We start from the raw sequence: 20,441 nt of genomic DNA on the forward strand, positions 1-20,441 counted from the left end.
AAAAGCTAGCAGAAGACAAGAAATAACTAAGATCAGAGCAGAACTGAAGGAGATAGAGACATAAAAAATCCTTCAAAAAATAAAAAAATCCAGGAGCTGGTTTTTTGAGAAGATCAACAAAATAGACCACTAGCCAGATTAATAAAAAAGAAAAGGGAGAAGAATCAAATAGATGCAATAAAAAATGATAAAGGGAATTTCACCACTACTCCATAGAAATACAAACTACAATCAGTGATTACTACAAACAACTCTATGCACATAAGCTAGTAAACCCGGAAGAAATGGATACATTCCTGTACATTTGCACCCTCCCAAGCCTAAACCAGGAAGAAGCTGAAACCTTGAACAGACCAATAACAAGGGCTGAAGTTGAGGCAGCAATTAATAGCCTACCAACCAAAAAAAGTCCAGGTCCAGACGGGTTCACAGGTGAATTCTACCAGATGTATAAAGAGGAGCTGGTACCATTCCTTCTGAAACTCTTCCAAACAATACAAAAAGAGGGAATCCTCAAATCATTTTATGAGACCAACATCATCCTGATACCAAAACCTGGCAGAGACTCAACAAAAAGAGAAAACTTCAGGCCAATATCCATGATGAACATAGATGCAAAAATCTTCAATAAAATACTGGCAAACCGATTGCAACAGCACATCAAAAAGCTTATCCATCACAATCAAGTAGGCTTCATTCTGAGGATGCAAGGCTGGTTCAACATATGCAAGTCTATAAACATAATCCACCACATAAACAGAACCAAAACAAAAACCACATGATTATCGTAATAGTTGCAGAGAAGGCCTTTGAAAAATTCAACAGCCCTTTATCCTAAAAACTCAATAAACTTGGTATCGAAAGAACATATCTCAAAATAATAAAAGCTATTCATGACAAACCTACAGTCAATATCACACTGAATGGGCAAAAACTGGAAGCATTCCCTTTGAAATCCGGCACTAGACAAGGATGCCCTCTGTCACCACTCCTATTCAATATAGTATTGGAAGTTCTAGCCAGAGCAATTAGGCAAGAAAAAAAAAAAAGTATTCAGTTAGGAAAAGAGGAAGTCAAATTGTCTCTATTTGCAGACGACATGATTGTATATTTAGAAGACCCTGTCATCTCAGCTCAAAATCTTCTTAAACTGATAAGCAACTTCAGCAAAGTCTCAGGATACAAAATAAATGTGCAGAAATCACAAGCATTTCTATACACTAATAACAGACTAACAGAGAGCCAACTCATGAGCAAACTCCCATTCACGATTGCTACAAAGAGAATAAAATACCTAGGAATACAACTAACAAAGGATGTAAAAGAGCTCTTCAAGGAGAACTACAAACCACTGCTCAAGGAAATAAGAAAGGACACAAACAAATGCAGAAACACTCCATGCTCATGGTTAGGAAGAATCAATATTGTGAAAATGGCCATACCGCCCAAAGTAATTTATAGAATCAGTGCTATCCCCATCAAGCTACCAATGACCTTCTTCACAGAACTGGAAAAAAACACCTTAAACTTCATATGGAACCAAAAGAGAGCCCAGATGGCCAAGACAATCCTAAGCAAAAAGAATAAAGCCGGAGGCATCATGCTACCTGATTTCAAACTATACTACAAAGCTACAGTAATCAAAACAGCATGGTACTGGTACCAAAACAGAGATATAGACCAATGGAACAGAACAGAGGTTTTGGAGGCAACACAACACATCTACAACCGTCTGGTCTTTGACAAACCTGACAAAAACAAGCAATGGGGAAAGGATTCCCTGTTTAATAAATGGTGTTGGGAAAACTGGCTAGCCATGTGCAGAAAGCAGAAACTGGACCCCTTCCTGACACCTTACACTAAAATTAACTCCAGATGGATTAAAGACTTAAACATAAGACCTAACACCATAAAAGCCCTAGAAGAAAACCTAGGCAAAACCTTTCAGGACATAGGCATAGGCAAGGACTTCATGACTAAAACACCAAAAGCATTGGCAACAAAAGCCAAAATAGACAAATCGTACCTAATTAAACTCCAGAGCTTCTGTACAGCAAAAGAAACAATCATTAGAGCAAATTGGGAACCAACAGAATGGGAAAAAATGTTTGCAATCTACCCATCTGACAAAGGGCTAATATCCAGAATCTACAAAGAACTAAAACAGATTTACAAGAAAAAAACAAACAAATCCATCCAAAAGTGGGTAAAGGATATGAACAGACACTTTGCAAAAGAAGACACATATGAGGCCAACAAACATATGAAAAAATGCTCATCATCACTGATTATTAGAGAAATGCAAATCAAAACCACATTGAGATACCACCTCACGCCAGTTAGAATGGCGATCATTAAAAAATCTGGAGACAACGGATGCTGGAGAGGATGTAGAGAAATAGGAACACTTTTACACTGTTGGTAGGAGTGTAAACTAGTTCAACCACTGTGGAAGACAGTGTGGCGATTCCTCAAGGACCTAGAAATAGAAATTCCATTTGACCCAGCAATCTCATTACTGAGTATAAACCCAAAGGATTATAAAGCATTCTATTATAAAGACACATGCACACGTATGTCCATTGCGGCACTGTTTACAATAGCAACGACCTGAAACCAACCCAAATGTCCATCAACAATAGACTGGATAAAGAAAATGTGGCACATATACACCATGGAATACTATGCAGCCATAAAAAACGATGAGTTTGTGTCCTTCATAGGGACATGGATGAATCTGGAAACCATCATTCTCAGCAAACTGACACAAGAACAGAAAAATCAAACACCACATGTTCTCACTCACAGGCGGGTGTTGAACAATGAGGACACATAGACACAGGGAGGGGAGCAGCACACACTGGGATCTGTTGTGGGGGGCCAAGGGAGGGACAGCAGGGGGGCGGGGAGGTCGGGGAGGGATAACATGGGGAGAAAGGCCAGATGTAGGTGATGGGGGGATGGAGGTAGCAAATCACATTGCCACGTGTGTACCTATGCAACAATCCTGCATTGTCTGCCCAGGTACCCATAGAATGTAAAGTACAGTTAAAAAAAGGCTTCGGGGAGAAAGAGCCTTGAAGAAGAAAATGGAACCCCAGAAATGATCAGAAATTGGATTTATATGGTACCATATACAAACCTAAGGGCTGGTTTGAGGACGGACAAATTGAAGTTTGTTTTCAAGATAGATTCCATCATTTTTACAGAGACTACAGTGGGGAAATGAACAAGTATGTGAATGTTAGTTCTTACATCATAAGCATACTTTCATAGAACACCAGCAGCTTATCTTAAAGAAGGAGAAAGAATTTCTTCTTCCACCTGAGCATGAAAACAGGTGACATAACCCTGTCAAGAAAACACAGTGTGGAGAAAGGGAAGCAGAAACGACAGATTTCCTCCATGTGATCCCAGGCTCATTGCCTTTTCTGTGTCTGTAATGTGGTTGACTGTGCCCACAGGTGGGTATCCCAGTCTTTGTGTTGGAGCCATTAGGACGAGGCAAATGCCAGACCCACTCAGTAAGCAGAACAACCAATCCTTGGGGCTTGAGGGAGAATGGGGAGACAGCTGAGTCTCTGGGTTAAATTCTGGGTTAAAACCGAGCTTCTATATTGAACAAAGTAATGTGTAGGCTTCAAAAATTGTGATAGAAGAAAGCATCGCTTAATGTAGGGGGACATCTGCGCAAAACAGTGCCTGAGAGCACCTCCTGGTGATTGCTGTCAGCAAGGAAGAAAATGCCTTGGTTAGCCTGTCGTTTCTGCTTCCCTTTCTCACCATCTTCTTCCCTCCTCAACATTTATAAGAATAGCTGCACACTAACATTTTGGGGAGAAAAGACACAGAACACTTTTTAAACATTTGATAACTAAAATAAGTTATGGGCTCTTCATTGTCAACTACTTGAGGGATATATTTAATTCTGAAATTCCCTTAAAAGAAACTTAATTTTATGGTTATTTTCGGTTGCAAACATTTAAAAGCTGCATAGTAGCAAGTTCTCAGTTTTGCCATTTCCTTTACTGTCGTGCAATCAACTAACTTCGTATGTAGATTTTGATGTAAAGTATGGATATTACTTTTATGTATATTTAATCATGAAGTTTAATTTTACACACTTATTTTAAATGGCAAATTTTGTTGGGGAAAAAAAGCCATTTATTTTCCCAGTCACCCTGTTGAGGGAGAAGAAAAGGAAAAACATCAGTTGGCAGACAGCTAAGGCTGGTCCTTGGAGAAGCAGACTGCTTGAAAAATCACAGCTACAGGCAAAAATGGAGCAGCCTGGGGAACTCAGTCTGCAGCTGCACAGATAAGCAGGCACCTAGCACAGAAGTCTTTCGTTCTTTGTGTGATTAGTGGGCTCCCAGGAAAAAGTTTCCTCCCGTTTTCAGACATGTACACGAGGGCTCCATAGGATCTTTCATGGGAAGGGGAGGGGGGCTCACCTAAAACAGACCCACAGTTACACAAACGAGAAGCTGTGCTTCGGGCTTGCCTAAGGGACATACCTACAGCTGCATAGACAAGGGGAGTTACACAGATAGCTTTACAGATAAGAGAAGTTACTCAAATAGAAATGAGAGGAATTTCTTAGAAGAGCTTTTGTTATAAGCTCAGGCTCCGCTCTCCATTATGGAGAGCTTTCTTCTTTTGCTTATTAAACTTTCACTCCAACCTCACCCTTTGCATCCATGTTCCTTAACTTTCTCGGTCATGAGACAATAAACTCGGATGACACTTTAGACAACAAGACCATTGACCATTGACCTGTTTCATTGTGAGGAGACACATAAGTCAATAAGCCCAACCCATGCACATAAAGCTTCCAGTTAGGATTTTAGTGCCTCACTCTTGAATATAAGCCAGCCACTTGGCTGGGTGCAGTGGCTCTGTACCTGTAATCCTAGCACTTTGGGAGGCTGAAGCAGGTGGATCACCTGAGGTCAGGAGTTCAAGACCAACTTGGTCAACATGGTGAAACGCCTTCTCTACCAAAAATACAAAAATTAGCCTGGCTTGATGGCATATGCCTGTATTCCCAGCTACTCAGGAGGCTGAAGCAAGAGATTTGCCTAAGCCTAGGAGGCAGAGGTTGGAGTGAGATGAGATCATGCCACTGCACTCCAGCCCGGGTGACAGTGCGAGACTCCATCTCTAAAACAAACAAAGAAATAAACAACAACAATAACAACAAAAAACCCCACAAACAACTAAGGATTGCCAGACATTTGATGAAATCCTCTAATCTGAAAGAGAGCAAAATACACAAATAATTAACAAATAAGCTTCAAGAAAACAAAGAAAATATGGCAAGCAGAAGAAAATTTACAAAAGCATCATTTATATCATGGAAGAGATAAGACAAAATATATTCATGAAACGAGAACAGGAGGCTATAAAAAAGAAATATTTAGCATGACTCATGACTGTAATCCTAGCACTTTGGGAGGCTGAGGCAGGTGGATCACTTGAGGCCAAGAGTTTCAGATCAGCCCGGCTAACATAGTGATACTTCATCTACGAAAAAATCCAAAAATTAGCCAGGTGTGGTGGAGCACACCTGTAATTCCAGCTACCCAGGAGGCTGGGGCATGAGAATCACTTGAACCTGGGAGGTGGAGGCTGCAGTAAGCAGAGATTGTGCCACTGTGCCCTAGCCTGGGTGACAGAGTGAGACTCTCTCAAGACAATATATATATAAATAAAATAAAATTTAAAAAGAAACATTTAGAGAATAAGATAATGGTTTTGGTTTTCTTGCTGAAAAATTGAAACATCTGATCAAAACTGTAGACAAAAAGAAGTACAGGAGGCAGTGGAATATTTTAAACAATGCCCTAGGGACTAATCAGCAGAATTCAGATTCTGGGAAGCTCTATAAGAAAAAATTATCAGTTTTATCCCCAATAATAAAATGTAAGAAAAGAAGAGAGGGCGATAGAATCTATGGATTAAATGAAGACCTAGAGGACATATAAAACAACCGATGACCTTGCACAGAAAAGAATCCAGAACTAAGGCTACTATTGATCGATGGATAAGTAAAATTATAAGCCAATTTATGAACATAATGCAAAAATAGTAATATCAGTAAATGAAATGCCGTGGTATATATTCATTAAAAATTCATTTACTCTAGGAATTTAAAGATACTTATAGTATGACATTAGAGAGCCTATTAATGTAATTTACCTCATTAACAGATTAGAAAAAATATGATCATATTAATAAATGCAGAAGACAGACTTGACACTGATTCGTAAAAAAAAAACAACAAAAAAATCTCTTAGCAAACTAAGAAAAAACAAAAATCTCCTTACCCTAAACGTAGTATCTAATCTCAACCTACGACAATCACCATATTTAATAGTGAAATCTGAATCTGAGTTGCATTTCCCTAATGTCAGAAACAGGTCAAGGATGCCCGCTAACAGCACTGCTACTCACAGTGTGCAGGAAGTCTTGACCAACGTAATATAATAAAGGAAGCATCAGGGAGAGAGGAAGGAAGGGAGGGAATGTGGTTGGGAGTTGGGGGAAGAGTGGGAGAAAGAGAGGGAGAGGGAGATCGGAAAGGAAGAAATCAGAAATCATTATTTTTTGCAAGTGGTAAGATTGCCTGCCTGCCTGTCTATTTATTTATTGAGACAGAGTCTCGATCTGTTGCCCAGCTTGGAGTGCATTGGCGCCATCTCGGCTCACTGCAATCTCTGCCTCCTGGGTTCAACTGATTCTTGTGCCTCAGCCTCCTGAGTAGCTGGGGTTACAGGTGTGTGACACCATGCCCAGCTAATTTTTTGTAGTTTTAGTAGAGACGGAGTTTTGCCATGTTGGCCAGGCTGATCTCAAACTCCTGACTCAAGTGGTCCACCTGCCTTGGCATCCCCAAGTGCTGGGGTTACAGGTGTGAGCCACTGTGACAGGACAAGATTTTCTATTTGAACTAATGAAAGAATTTAGCAACTTTGCTAGGAACAAGATTAATACACAAACCAGGTGCATTTTTGTACCAGTATCAACTAAGTAGAATTTTTAAAAAGATAGCATTTATGAATAGCACAGAAAACTATAAAGTGCTTAAGTATAAATCTAACAAAAGTCGTCCAAGGCCTTGGTAAAAACAAACACACACACATCTTATGCAACCAGGGCGGCCCTGGAGACATAGCTGAGAAAGTTCATTATTTTCTTAAACAGTAGGTAACTAAGAAAGCTCATTGTACTTTCTTAAACAGCAGTTTTATCTATAGGTCTGTTTGCTTAAAAGAACTTCAGATGGCCTGGGAGGCCACAGGAGCCTCAGTACTCTTTAGCAATTACCAGAGGAAGATAAGGTCAGAGCAAGACCCCAGCAAACCAGAGCTGTGACCCCTTGTTACCTTTACATCATTAACATACCATTGTAATGCTAAAGTCCTGTATTAGTCCATTTTCACACTGCTTATAAAGGCATACCTGACACTAGGCAATTTACAAAATAAAGAGATTAATTGGACCTACAGTTTCACGTGGCTGGAGAAGCCGCACAAGCCTGGTGGAAGGCAAGGAGGAACAAGTCAGGTCTTGCATGGATGGAAGCAGGCAAAGATATAAGTCGAAACTGAGGAAGACGGAAGCACAAGAGAGAAATCCGCTGCCTTCCAAAGAAACGATTGAACAGGAGAAGCAAGGAGGTGAATCGTAATGAGGCATGTGCTGCCGATACGCACTGTGCATTCCACAAGCATTGCCTCCCTATTTCACTTCTTTTAGCTGTTTAACTTTGTAAGATGCAAAGAGGTTGAAGTATAAATGACTCTGCTGCCCCTTTCACATCAAAGAACTACTGACAATGAAGGACACGCCTGCCTCCCCCATCTGTCTGTCTGGCTGCCAGAGAAGGCAAGAACCTGAATGCTGGTGAAGGAAAAAGTGGGATGGAAGAAGTAGGGTGGGACAACAGTGAAATCTGGAGTAAGACCAAGCTGGCCCGAAGTGTCCTGCAGGCTGTAATGCAGTTTAATCAGAGTGCCATATTTTTTTTGTTCAAATCCATTCTCCCTGTTTTTTTTTTTTATAGTAATAGAATGAAACTATTCTGTTTTTTGTGTGACTATTCTTTTTATTTTGAGACAGAGTCTCGCTCTGTCGGCCAGGCTGGAGTGCAGTGGCATGATCTCAGCTCACAGCAACCTCCGTCTCCCAGGTTCAAGCAATTCTCCTGCCTCAGCCTTTCGAGTGGGTAGCTGGGGCTACAGGTGCTCACCACCATGCCTGGCTACTTTTTTGTGTTTTTAGTAGAGACAGGGTTTCACCATGTTAGTCAGGATGGTCTCAGTCTCCTGACCTCGTGATCTGCCCACCTTGGCCTCCCAAAGTGCTGGGATTACAAGCGTGAGCCACCGAGCTTGGCCAACTATTCTATTCTATGTGGCCAGTCATATGGGTGTCCCACTGGAGGCTATTTCCAGCCTTCGTTGCAGGTAGTGTGACTGAGACCAAGTGCCTGCAGATGAAACGTGACTGTAGCTGATGTGTGTCAGACCCCGGCCTGGGTCTTATGAGATCAGGTGGGTCTTATCCTCAGCCTCTATTAGCCTTCTCAGTGGCGGAGACCAAGACAGTGGCAGCTGAGCTTCAGCCACGCAGACCGTGATGATGCCCTGGGGTGGCAGAACAATGGCTAGCCCAGACCCTGAATATCTCCGGAGCAGAGCTGCCCCACTAACCTGAACCATTTTGTCTAGAATTGCTAGATGAGAATGGAATAAATAAATGACCCCATTTATTTATTTGACCACAAATAAGTAAAGAATAAATGACCACATTCTTTAAGCCACTGTATTTTGGAGTATCTTTGTTAGTCTACAAAATCCACGTCCGTGAGTGCAGTCCAGGCCCTGAAGGCAGATGGAGCCAAATCCCAGGCTCCCGGTGGAGGAAGGTGCAGAGTCGAAGGAACCTTTGCACCCTTGTGCCTTCCCTCGGGCCCAAAGCTCCTGCAGACTCAGGCTCGCGACCCTGGAAGTGAACCAGGGCTAATGTGGTGGTGTCAGGTGGACATTTTAATGAGGGGAGGAGAGTGGGGCCCTGGGTGTGGGCTGACTTTCCTATTTTCTGGCAGGGTTTCCCTGGAACTGTCCTCAGGAGTGGACACAGTAGAGCTGGACACTTCCACTGATCCGGAGCTCCCGCAGCTGCTCCAGGGCCTGCTGGTTCACGCTGGTGGCCCCCAGCCCCTGCCCATTGAGCGCCAGCTTCAGCCCTCCCTCCTGGCACAGGAGCAGCACCTGGGAAAGGAGGACATGACGGGTGGCAGCTTCCAGCCGGACTCTCCCTGTCTGCCTGATGCTCTCCCCAGCGAGACCCTCCTCCTCTCAGAGGACACAAAGACTGGACCCAGGGGGCACCCAGTGCAGTGCTAGAAAAGAACAGACAAGGGGCCCCGCTTGTCACCAGCCCACTGCAGCCTTTGACAAGGATCTTCCCAGCCCTGGGCCTCAGTTTCGCCATCTGTAACTAGGATTGCTTCCTGTAGAGGAGTGGTTCTGCATGCTGGAATCATTAGGGGGGCTTTGTTTTTTTTTGACAGAGTCTCACACTGTTGCTGGGCTGGAGTGCAGTGGCGCAGTGGCGCGATCTGGGCTCACTGCAACCTCCGCCTCCCAGGTTCAAGCAATTTTCCTGCCTCAGCCTCCCAAGCAGCTAGGATTACAGGCGCCCACCACCATGCCTGGCTAATTTTTTATATTTTTAGTAGAGACAGGGTTTCACTATTTTGGCCAGGCTGCTTTCGGACTCCTGACCTAGTGATCCGCCTGCCTCTGCCACCCAAAGTGCTGGGATTACAGGCATGAGTCACCACGCCTGGCCCTAGGGGAGCTTTTTAATAAAGCTGATGCTTGGGCCTCCACCTGCATCAATTAATTTGAGTTTCTGGCCATGGGATCCCTGGCATCAGAGTGGAGGGTGGAGGACCTCTGTATAGATGTTTGCTGTGCTCTGCTGGCTCTGGCCTCCTACCCCATAACATCTGCCCTGCACACCCACCCCAGAGTCTCCCAGGTCATTATGGGAGGTCAGCTCTGTGCTCCAGCCTGAAGGGATGTGGCCTCTTGGCTCTGACTCACCTCAAAGAATCTCTGGGGGTAAAAGAGGAAGGGGGCTGAGATCAGCTTCTTTCGTCCCCAGGGGGAGATCCAGGCCAGAGTTCTGTCTGTGAAGGAAGCCCTGAGTGTCACAGGAGCATGGGCAGCCTGGTCCCTCAGGCTCAGTGTGAAACTGCAGGAAGCAGGAGGAAGGAGAAGGGATCAGTGCCTGTCGGCTGCAGGCCACTGCTCAGCCTCCAGGGGAAGGATGGAGGTGGGGGAGAGGATGGAAGACTGAGCGGCTTCAGCCTCCAGAAGCAAGCACTGCTGGGTGCTCAGAACAGTGGAAAGAACATGAGCTCTAGATGAACTTGAGATTGACTTCCAAGGTTGCCATCTACTGACTACAGGAGGATGGGGGTGCGAGGGAAGTGTGTGAAAATTGCCTACCCTGAGCCCCAGTTTCTCCTCCTGAGAATGGGGATGATTATGATGGAGTTAGCCGTAGCTAACATTTGTTGAATGCCAACTCAGCACCAGATATTGTCTTAAATGTTGGTTAGAGTCAGGCAGCCCAGGTTGAACCCTGGCTCTGCTACTATCTAGTCCTGTGACCTTGGGCCAGACCGTTCATCTCTCTGTGCCTCAGTTTCCTCATCCATAATGCAGAGTTAACATAACTGCACTGTACCTGCCTGTGGTACTGTTGTAAGAATTAAATGAATACATAAGAAATGCTTATTTAGAACAGCACCTGATTATGTAATAAGCATTCAGATGATACCTATTACTTAAAAATATTACTATATAATACAATCTCTACCTCACAGAGCCACAAAAAAGAAAATAACGTATGTGAAAACTAGCGATTCCTAGCACACAGTAGGTATTTTACAGAAGTTAGGTGTTTTACAGACACTAGCTTGCGTCCCCTTCTTCGAAGCGCTATGCTGGAGAAGGCTGCATCTCGACAGTATGCAGAGGGCGGGTGAGGTGGGGGAGAAGGCCGCCCTGGGCAGGCCTTTCAGGGACTATTGGTAGGTCCTCACAGGAGGTGGCCCCATAAGTTTTGGGAAGGAGATGGCAAGGGCTCAATGTTGGGAAGAAGCTTGGAGGGCAGGAACCCTGAGAGTGGATGGTGTGGAGCCTCCAGCCCCACTACGGCTTCCCCCTACTCCATCCTGCCAGACAAGGCTTTGTCTTCCCACTGGCCTGAGAACTCTTGGTGAGGAGGCCTCAGTGTCTCCCTACCTCACGTTCATCCAGCTCAGCCCACTAGCTCACTGAATAATCACAAATCACTAGATGCCCAGTGAAGCTCTGTTGAAGCTCTTTGAGGCTGCAGTCATACACTCCTACTCAGTGAGGAGGAGGGAAGGGATGAGGTGAAGGAAGAGGGATAGATTTTCGCTGCCAGTGAATCCCGTGCCCTCCAACTCTTCCTCTCTCTGTCCCATTCAAGCCATCAGTTGCTTTCACAAAAGAGCAGCAGCAGCAGCATCCGTGGCAGCCTCACTAAGTACCGGATGCTGTGCTAAGTCTTCATGTTGGTGGGTCTCAGCTGAACTGGTGTATAGCAATGCTTTGTCTGGTCCATCGTATTCTTCAACTTTAATACAATATTCAAAAATTGAGAGAGTTTGTATAAAAGATGGCTTCTATTTTCTCTTTAAATATAATCAGAAGTGTTTGTTCGTATCTTTCGCCCACTTTTTGATGGGGTTGTTTTTTCTCTTGTAAATTTGTTAAGGTTCTTTATAGATTCTGGATATCAGCCCTTTGTCAGATGGGTAGATTGCAAAAATGTTTTCCCATTCTGTTGGTTGCCGGTTCACTCTAATGATAGTTGCTTTTGCCGTGCAGAAGCTCTGGAGTTTAATTAGGTCCCATCTGTCTATTTTGGCTTTTGTTCCCATTTCTTTTGCTGTTTTACTCATGAAGTCCTTGCCCATGCCTATGTCCTGAATGGTATTGCCTAGGTTTTCATCTAGGGTTTTTAGGGTTTTAGGTCTTATGTTTAAATCTTTAATCCATCTTGAGCTCACTATTTGCTTGAGACCTGTCTGGCTTCTGAGGACACATGCATTCGCGGCCCTTGGGAAAGAGCAGTTACCTGCTCACCACGTCACTAGTAACCTTGTGACTCTGAGCTACGATGTGAACCTGGTCTCACGCCTCCAAGTTTTGTGGGAAGAAGTGTTCTATCACTGAGCACCTTTTCATTTTCCCTATCAGGTTGGAATTTTCATTCTTTTTTAGAGAGGTTTAGTGACTGGCCCAAGACCGCCTTATTTATAAGAGACAAAACCAGGAATCCAATTCAGTTGTGTCTGTCTTTGGAGGCCCAGTGCTGGGCTTCATGCCTGCCCCAGAATTCACAGGCATGATTGGGAGTGTGGAGGGCAAGGGTTTAGTGAGGTCAGTAACTCAAAAAGTAAAAACAAAATTAAGCAAGGAGAACACAGGGTGCTTCCCTTACTCTGCCTTCCCCTGCCCCCGCTGAGATGATTGCAACAGCATCCACATTTGTGGAGCACTTACCACGTGCCAGGTACTATTCTAAGCACCACCCGTAAAGTCAGCATTATTATCCTCCCCTTCTTACAGAGAGGGAAACAGAGGCACAGAGAGGAAAAGTGTCTGCCCTAAGGTTGCACAGGTAGTGGGTGTCCTCGGCATGTGCCAACCCAGCCAATCTGGCCCAGAGAAGTCATAAACTCTAATGTGTTTCCTCAAGGCAGGCAGGCCAGTGGCCCTTGTCTAACTGGACTGGAGCCACAGGTCTGGGTTTGAACGCACCATGTGGGAGAAGTTTGGTAGCGTCCACTTAGTCGCTGTGTCCCTCCAAGTCCTGGCTTCCAAATAGCAGGCCTCCTCTCTGGGGCAGTCTGGCTGTGTCTTTTGAACCACACCTTGCATTACCATGGGAGGCTACGTCTTTGCTCTGGGCCTCAGCCTGTACCTGGACCTTTCCTGGGGCCCCTTTCCTAGGACCTGGGACAAGAGGCTAGGCCTGACTAGAGGTACCAGCAGGAACGACGCTCCCAGCAGCGGGGCTGTTGATCCCAGTCCCAGCCTGACCTTCACAAGCTCTGCCACCTTGGACCACGTCTTTCTGCTTCTCCGTTTCCTCAACTGTAAAATGGGGATTAAATGGCGGTGCTGGGGGATTGAAAGAGCTGACGCTTTATAGAGCATGTCCCTGGCACCGAGGGGCTGCTCCCTCGCCTCCTCTTTGATGCCGGATACTTACTGCTTCGGCTCCTGCAAGACCAGCCCCCGCACTATGATGACCTGCTCAGGCCAGAGACCCTGCGGAAGAGCGTGTGAGCAGGGCACCTCCTGAAGAACAAGGGAGGCATTGAGAAACGGACTCACGGGGGGACTGGGGAGGACCACCCGCCCCCGGGGCCAGGGGAGCACTGGGGAGGCATGTTCTGCCCGGGCCTGCAGCCAGGAGATGCTGCTTATTTGTTAAGCATCTGACCTCCTGTACTCCCCTCCTGCGCAACACTTTCCCTGGCCCCTCCAGGCTGCGCTTGGCCTCTCTGTGTCCCGACCACCATGTCCTTCTCCCTTCACTGCATCCTGAACTGTAATGGCCATCTAGTGGTCTGTCCCCCACCAGCCTGTGAGCAACTGGACAGCGGGGACCAGCTTGTTCCTCTATCCTAGAGCCTGGCACTGGTCCTGGCACTGGTCCTGGCACTGGGCCTGGCACAGAGACGTATCAAATGACAATGTTCAGAATAAGTGGAGAAAAGGTAAAATGAAGCTGGAGCTTCAGCCTGAAGCTGCCCCACCCACCCACTGCCTGCAGCTTGCTATAAAGGAAGGGGACATCCTGAGGCTGGGGGCATATCCCATGTCCCACCAGGTGGAGCTCATTAGCCACACACCCAGGCTGTGCTCCCAGCCCTGATGGAGCAGGAGGGAGGTTTACTCACCAGCCTAGGGCTCATCAGCAGGAAAGGCTGTCGTGGAAAGAAAGAGGGGACATAAGGCCATGTGGTGTTTGCTTAGGAAAAAGAACCTCTTGTTATTCTGACAAATTGGGAATATTTGGGGCTTGTCTTTCTCACGGCCGCAGGTGAGTCATTGGAGCCCCAGTGGGATCCTCCGGACTTCAGAGGTTCACTAGCTCTGGAACAATAGGGAAGAACCGGGTGGAGGATCTGTCATCCACTGTGGCCTTGGGCAGGTACATGGGCCTCATCTCCCCTTCTGTCCTGCAAGGCCAACCCCAGCCACCTCGCAGGGGTGGTTTGAGAAATGAGCGTTTCAACTAAGGCCTCTCCTGCTGGGAATATGTGGTCTTGCCCCCTCTGCATGCAGCCCACCCCCATTCGTCTTCCCAAGCTGGCCCTGGAGAGGGGCTGGGAGAGGCAGATACAGGCCCTCCAGAGACTGGAGTAGAGCCAGCCAAATTTACGGCAACCACAGCAGTGAGGGAAGGGGCAGCTGGGCGTTGCATAATGGGAGCGGCAGTAGAGAAGGGCGGGTCAGCTAGTGGGGCTGCTCAGACCGTGCTCTAAGAGACTCACGTGTCCAGCTGGGTACTCTCTGCTGCCCTCCACAAATGGCTGTTCAGAAACAGAGAAACGAGTTAGCAGCATTCAGGACCTCTACAACCCCTGCCTGTGCCTGGGAGGTGGGCAGGCCCCGGCTTTGGGCTTTAGAGCCCCTTGTGTTTCCCATTCGGCTGCTTAGTGGTTGCCTTTTGCTGGCATTTTGAACATCCCGGTCCGTGGGCCCCGCCTTGGACTGACCGACTCAGAATCTCTGGTGGCAAGCCCCAGAAATCTGGGCTTTTCTAAGCTCATCAGGTGGGAATGATAAAGCCAGCTGCCGCCCGTTTCGACCCCAGTGTGCCGAATCATTCCTGGCCATTGCTTCTCAGTGCTAACCAGACCCACCCTGGGTGCAGGCTCCTGCCTTTCTGCAGCGCCTTCTCCTCCCCCTCAGCCCACTCACACCTGAAACCTCAGTGGACTCCCTCCCCCTTGGCTATTACAGGTGCACCGGGCCTCCTCTGTCTCTTGGTCTAGGGAGCAGGAAGGGGTCCCAGGCCTGTCCGGGAGTCAGGGGAAACTAAAGGCTGCCACTGCCCAGGCCTTGGCCCTGTGGGAACTTACATTGATGTTCAGGAATCCAACAGCCTCTACCAAGATGTCACCAAAGATGCCCAGCGTGTCCACATGAGACAGTGGGAGCCGGTAGCGGTAGCGGAGAAAGTGCTGTCCGTTCACACTCACCTAGAGAGACAGACAGAGGCTGGCTCCTCAGCAGCGGATGCTCATTCAGTTCATAACAACCTCTCGGGCATCGCCAAGCACCTTTTCCTCACTTAACTTCACACCAACTCTACGGGGTGGGCACATTTTACAGAGCCTTGGGGGGCTTCAGTAACCTTCCCAAGGTTGCAGAGCTGGCCTTGAGCCAAGGCACCTTCAACGCTCCCTCTACCCCAGCAGAGGCCCTTGTTTTGCCTTCTCAGTAGCTCAAAGAATCATCTTCGCTCCATTTTACATGAGGAAACTGAGACTCAAGAGGCTCCCCTCCCACCCGCTGCCCTGCCTCCTGGAGAAGTCTGAAGATCCCATCATCCTTCTGGCAGGAGTTCTCATTAGGGGTCAAAACCTTGAGGTCAGGTTCTCTCTCCCTCTCCCCTGCCTCCATGGCTGTGAGGTGGGCTAACGGAGGTCCCCTGCCTCCATGGCTGTGAGGTGGGATAATGGAGGTCCCCTGCCTCCATGGCTGTGAGGTGGGATAACGGAGGTCCCCTGCCTCCATGGCTGTGAGGTGGGCTAACGGAGGTCCCCTGCCTCCATGGCTGTGAGGTGGGCTAACGGAGGTCCCCTGCCTCCACGACTGTGAGGTGGGATTACGGAGGTCCCCTGCCTCCATGGCTGTGAGGTGGGATAATGGAGGTACCTACCTAATGGGGTGGTTGTGAGCATTCAATGAGCAGATACATTTAAAGGGCTTAGAACAGTTCCTGGTATACAGCAGGTGCTCTCTAAGTGCTTGCCAAGACAATGGCAGTGATGCCCTCTTTGGAGCCAGGCACTATAAAGCTTTCTTGCTGCCATGTGGGCCCAGGGCAGCCTGGAACCGGGCATGGCAGCTCCTTGGTCCTCTTGGCACCTGACCCCACCAATGCTACTCGGCACTGTGTTGTGGAGAGTCCGGCTGAGGGAAGAAGAGGCACGAGGACACAAGTTCTGGACCACCCAATGCCCCTCCCTTCTTCACCTTCACCTCCTCACTCCCAAAGAGAAAGAGGATGAGGAAGCCGGAGCCTCTCTGCAGGGCCAGGTGAGGCCACCGGGCCTCCCTTTGCCAGCGTCCACCGTGCAGGGTGTTGCAGATGACGTGGGGCCTGGTGGTGTGGAAGCGAGGGTTGAAGTGGAAGGCGATGTCGGGCCGGGGACACAGGCTGCAGCCACACTGGAAGTCCACCTGAAACCTACTGGGAGGTGAGGCTCTCGGAGTGCAGTTTTGACCAGAGACCCACAGAGATCCCGAAGGCAGGGAGGAGCCCTCCAGCTTGACGCCCCTGGGCTACCCCCTCCCACCCCTGCCTTACCTGTGAGCATCTGGAGGGACCACTCCCTGCAGCATGACCATCTTGCCTGCATGCAGGCCGCCAAAAATTGTCATGACATAAGGAACCACCTGAACAAGAAGAGAAACCCAACCACGCAGGGTTGGAGAAAGGGCGTAGGGACCCCATGCCAGGGGAGGGGAGGAAAGGAGCAGAAACCTCAACGTTTGCTCCCCAAACAGAAAATTCCTTACAGGTAAAAATCAGTGTTCTCTGACGTGTTTTCTTCTACCTAATCCCCTTCCCTAGACTGTCATACAGCAAAGTCACATTACACCAGAGAAGTCAAATTCAGCTCCCTTGCCAAATTCAGCACCAGCCAGCCTCCTTTCCCCGGCTCCTAGGGCACAGCAGGCTGCAGTGACCCCAGGGAGGCTTGCCAGCCACTAGATGCCATCCTGCTCCCCGGAAGCCTGGTACTGGGGCTTCCTGAGGGCTGTCTAGTGGCTGGAGAGTGGGAACTGGGAGGCAAGAAGAATCGACAAGTTGGGAACTGACAGCTGACTTTGAAATGAACCCCTGGGAGACACTTAACAACGGCCTTCCCAGGCTCACCTTTCCCCTCGTAGAAGTTACCTGGGCCGGGCGCTGTGGCTCATGCTTGTAATCCCAGCACTCTGGGAGGCTGAGGCGGGCAGATCAACTTGAGGTCAGGAGTTTGAGACCAGCCTGGCCAACGTGGTGAAACCCCACCTCTACTAAAAACACAAAAATTAGCTGGGTGTGGTGGCAGGCACCTGTAATCCCGACTACTCAGGAGGCTGAGGCAGGAGAATTGCTTGAGTCTGGGAGGCGGAGGTTATAGTGAGCTGAGATCACGTGACACCACTGGGCGAAAAAGTGAGACTCGGTCTCAAAAAAAAAAAAAAACCAGTTACCTGGCCTTCCTAAAATACATCACATACTTTTGCAACTCCCTGGCTTTCTGGGCTGTTCCTCCTGTCTCTTTCCACCCTGACTCTTTTTCCAAGCATCATCCACATGGGTGCCTGGATGCTTCCTTCCCTCCCCTGAGCTCCCGGAGCATTTTGTTCATGAGGCCCATGGCTTAGAGGGACTGGTTGGCTGTTCTCTCTAGGAGTTTATAAGCCCCTTAAAACCGAAGCCATGTCTTTCCCTCCTGTAGGTTCAGTGCCTGACCTGGCACCATGAGGGCTCCGCATGGGCCTGTTCGGAATGAATGTGAGCAGGATTGGAGGTTCATATGGTGGCATCGCAAGATCAGCCTTCCTGAGTTGCTCTCTGACTCCCAGCCACCTTTAGGAGCCCAAACCACCTAGAAAGAACTGAGAACCCACCAGCACAGCCCTCCAGGTGGGAGCTCGCAGCCTGCAAAGCAAGGAGCTGCTGTAACCTGGGCAGCTGCTTCTGCCCATTCCCAGGCACCTGGGAAGCATGGGAGGGAGGCTTGGGATGCCCGCCTGGCAAGCTCAGCGGGTTTAGCAGTTGAGTCACTTCCAGTTCCAGGCTCCCTCCAGGCCTGTAATTAACTGAGTGGATGCAGCTCTCATGGGAGGGGAGGGCCAAGTGAGGGAAAGTGATAATTAATGCTCATTAGTTGGGGGTGTCAGCTGGGAATTCAGCCTTCTGTAAATCATTGCCAGCTTCAGAAAACCTCTTAGGCACTGACTGAGCAGGAGAAGAAAGAGAGAAATCCCCCTCCCAGCCGACATCCCTGAGTGGAAATTCCCACCTGACCCTTTCTTCCACGCCGGGGATGAGACTGTCCTTACTAGGCAATCAGCATCCCCCTCAACAATCCTATCCACACTCCCATCCTCCTAGCACCCATTACAGTAGAGGCTCAGCATTGCAGCTCCAGGCTTCACCACTTTCAAAATACAACGACCCTCTGGGTTTATACCTAAAGGATTATAAATCATTCTATTATTAAAAAGACACATGCACACGTATGTTCACTGTGGCACTGTTTACAATAGTAAAGACTTAGAACCAACCCAAATGCCCATCGATGATAGACTGGAGAAAGAAAATGTGGCACATATACACCATGGAATACTATGCAGCCATAAAAAAGGATGCATTCAGGTCCTTTGCAGGAACATGGATGAAGCTGGAAACCATCATTCTCAGCAAACTGACACAAGAACAGAAAACCAAATACCACATGTTCTCACTCATAAGTGGGTGTAGAACAATGAGAACCCATGGACATGGGGAGGGGAAAGTCACACACCGGTGCCTGTTGGGGGTTGGGGAGCTAGGGGAGGGATGGCAGGGGGAAGGGGGATTGGGGAGGGCTAACAGGAGAAATACCTAATGTAGATGACAGGTGGATGGATGCAGCAAACCACCATGGCATGTGTATACATATGTAACAAACCTGCACGTTCTGCACGTGTACCCCAGAACTTAAAGTATTATAGTTAAAAAAATACAACCACCCTGGAAACCTCGCAGTCATTTATACCCAAGTGGGAATTAGCAGTCAGCCACTTTGCTAAGCTCAGGAGGGCCTTCCGGAGCCCAGGGCAGGTGCTGGCAGAAGCAGAGCCCAGGACTGAGGTCCTCTCCACCCCGCCACCCAGGAGTCTGGGCCCAGTTGGAAGAGAAGAGCCCAGAGACCTAGGAGGTTCCAGATTCGAGTGACAGCTCACCGGGTGGAACACTGGCGGTTGCAGAATGAAGCTGTCGGGAATTGGGTCCAGTTCTTCTCCAGGTGACATGAGAGTGGGTGACAACTCCAACTGTAGAGTCTCGTTCCAGGAGCCCTGCCCCCAGTGGGCTGACCCACCTGCCCCAGCCAGGGTCCTGAATGCCTGGAGCAGTTCTCCTAGCTATTAATCTCACTTGTGCTCTGCAGGGTCTTAATGCTGTCTGGAGCAGCCCTGGGAAGGCAGCAGGCGACCTCCAGGCTCCACACCAGCCCCACTCCCAGGGATGTACAGCAGAGCTCTGGCTGGACTGGGGCTGTCAGCAGAACTCCATGTCCAGGGGAGGAAGGCTGGCATTAAGCAACTAACTACCCACTCCGGATCTGCAGCACGTGGCCACCGCAGAGGGAGGCCAGAGGCTGGCTCCTTTGGGGCCAGCGAGGGTTTGTGGTTTCCAGCTTGAGCCCTTACTGGGTCAGAGGAAGGGGAGGTGATGTGGTATAGGTTCTAGAAACTGCCCCACCCCCAGCCCCCTGGACAGCTTTGGGTGACTTCCCATTCATTCCTTCCTTCACCACAGAGGGTTTTATTTCTTCCCTGCCTTTTCTTGCCCTTTCCTCCACTCTTCTTCCTTTTCCAAGTTTTACAGCCCCCTGAGGCTCTATTGCAGCATCAGCTGGAAATGCTGGGGCCCAGCTGTGGTCACAAGAAAGTGGAATGAGGGAAGGGGAGAAAGCAGGGCCGCTTACGCTTCGAAAAGGCAGTACAAGAAGCACATAACCGCACAGGGAGACTCGAATTCTCCCTCAGCCTCTCGTCTAATGTGTTGTGTGCCCTTGGAAAAGTCACTTGCCATCCCTGGGCCATCCTTTGTTCATCTGTACAAGGAGAAAGTGGCCATAGCAGCATGTCCTACAGGGAGGCCTGTATCTGGGGGTGGGCCAAATGTCTGCAGTTCACTAGAGTCCTTCCAGTTCCGGTTCAAATCCCAATAAGCCTTTCCCTTGAAAAAGCAGCACAACCTCTCAACTTTATCTTGAGTTGGAAGGTTCCAGGATCTGACCCATAGCGTCAGACTTGGCAGCATGGAATTCCCGGCAGGACCAGGTTGGGCAAAGGCTCAGGCGCATGGGGTTCTGAGGG

At 48.3% G+C, this 20,441-nt stretch overlaps 1 protein-coding gene across 4 annotated transcripts in view; it reads right to left on the reverse strand.

Annotated features, from left to right (window-relative positions):
- LGALS12 (galectin 12) overlaps window positions 1-19,460 on the reverse strand; it is a 39,874-nt gene extending 20,414 nt beyond the window's left edge. The window contains exons 1-9 of one of the 4 annotated variants that reach the window (XM_064364792.1): window positions 19,302-19,460; window positions 16,666-16,754; window positions 16,332-16,545; window positions 15,212-15,331; window positions 14,621-14,659; window positions 14,024-14,050; window positions 13,330-13,418; window positions 10,119-10,269; window positions 9,279-9,409 (exon numbers count right to left, since the gene is read on the reverse strand). In XM_064364792.1, coding sequence (XP_064220862.1) covers window positions 9,279-9,409; window positions 10,119-10,269; window positions 13,330-13,418; window positions 14,024-14,050; window positions 14,621-14,659; window positions 15,212-15,331; window positions 16,332-16,545; window positions 16,666-16,754; window positions 19,302-19,370 — 929 coding nt within the window. In that variant the 5' untranslated portion in view covers window positions 19,371-19,460. Of the gene's footprint in view, window positions 1-8,479; window positions 9,410-10,118; window positions 10,270-13,329; window positions 13,419-14,023; window positions 14,051-14,620; window positions 14,660-15,211; window positions 15,332-16,331; window positions 16,546-16,665; window positions 17,804-19,301 lie in introns of those variants that run through there. The other 3 variants (XM_012463161.2, XM_064364793.1, XM_012463160.2) reach the window with 3 other exon arrangements.
- Between the last annotated feature and the right edge of the window lie 981 nt (window positions 19,461-20,441).

Source organism: Aotus nancymaae, unplaced genomic scaffold (assembly GCF_030222135.1).
Source record: "Aotus nancymaae isolate 86718 unplaced genomic scaffold, 86718_ANA_hifiasm-v0.15.2.pri h1tg000059l, whole genome shotgun sequence".
Classification (NCBI taxonomy): Eukaryota; Metazoa; Chordata; class Mammalia; order Primates; family Aotidae; genus Aotus; species Aotus nancymaae.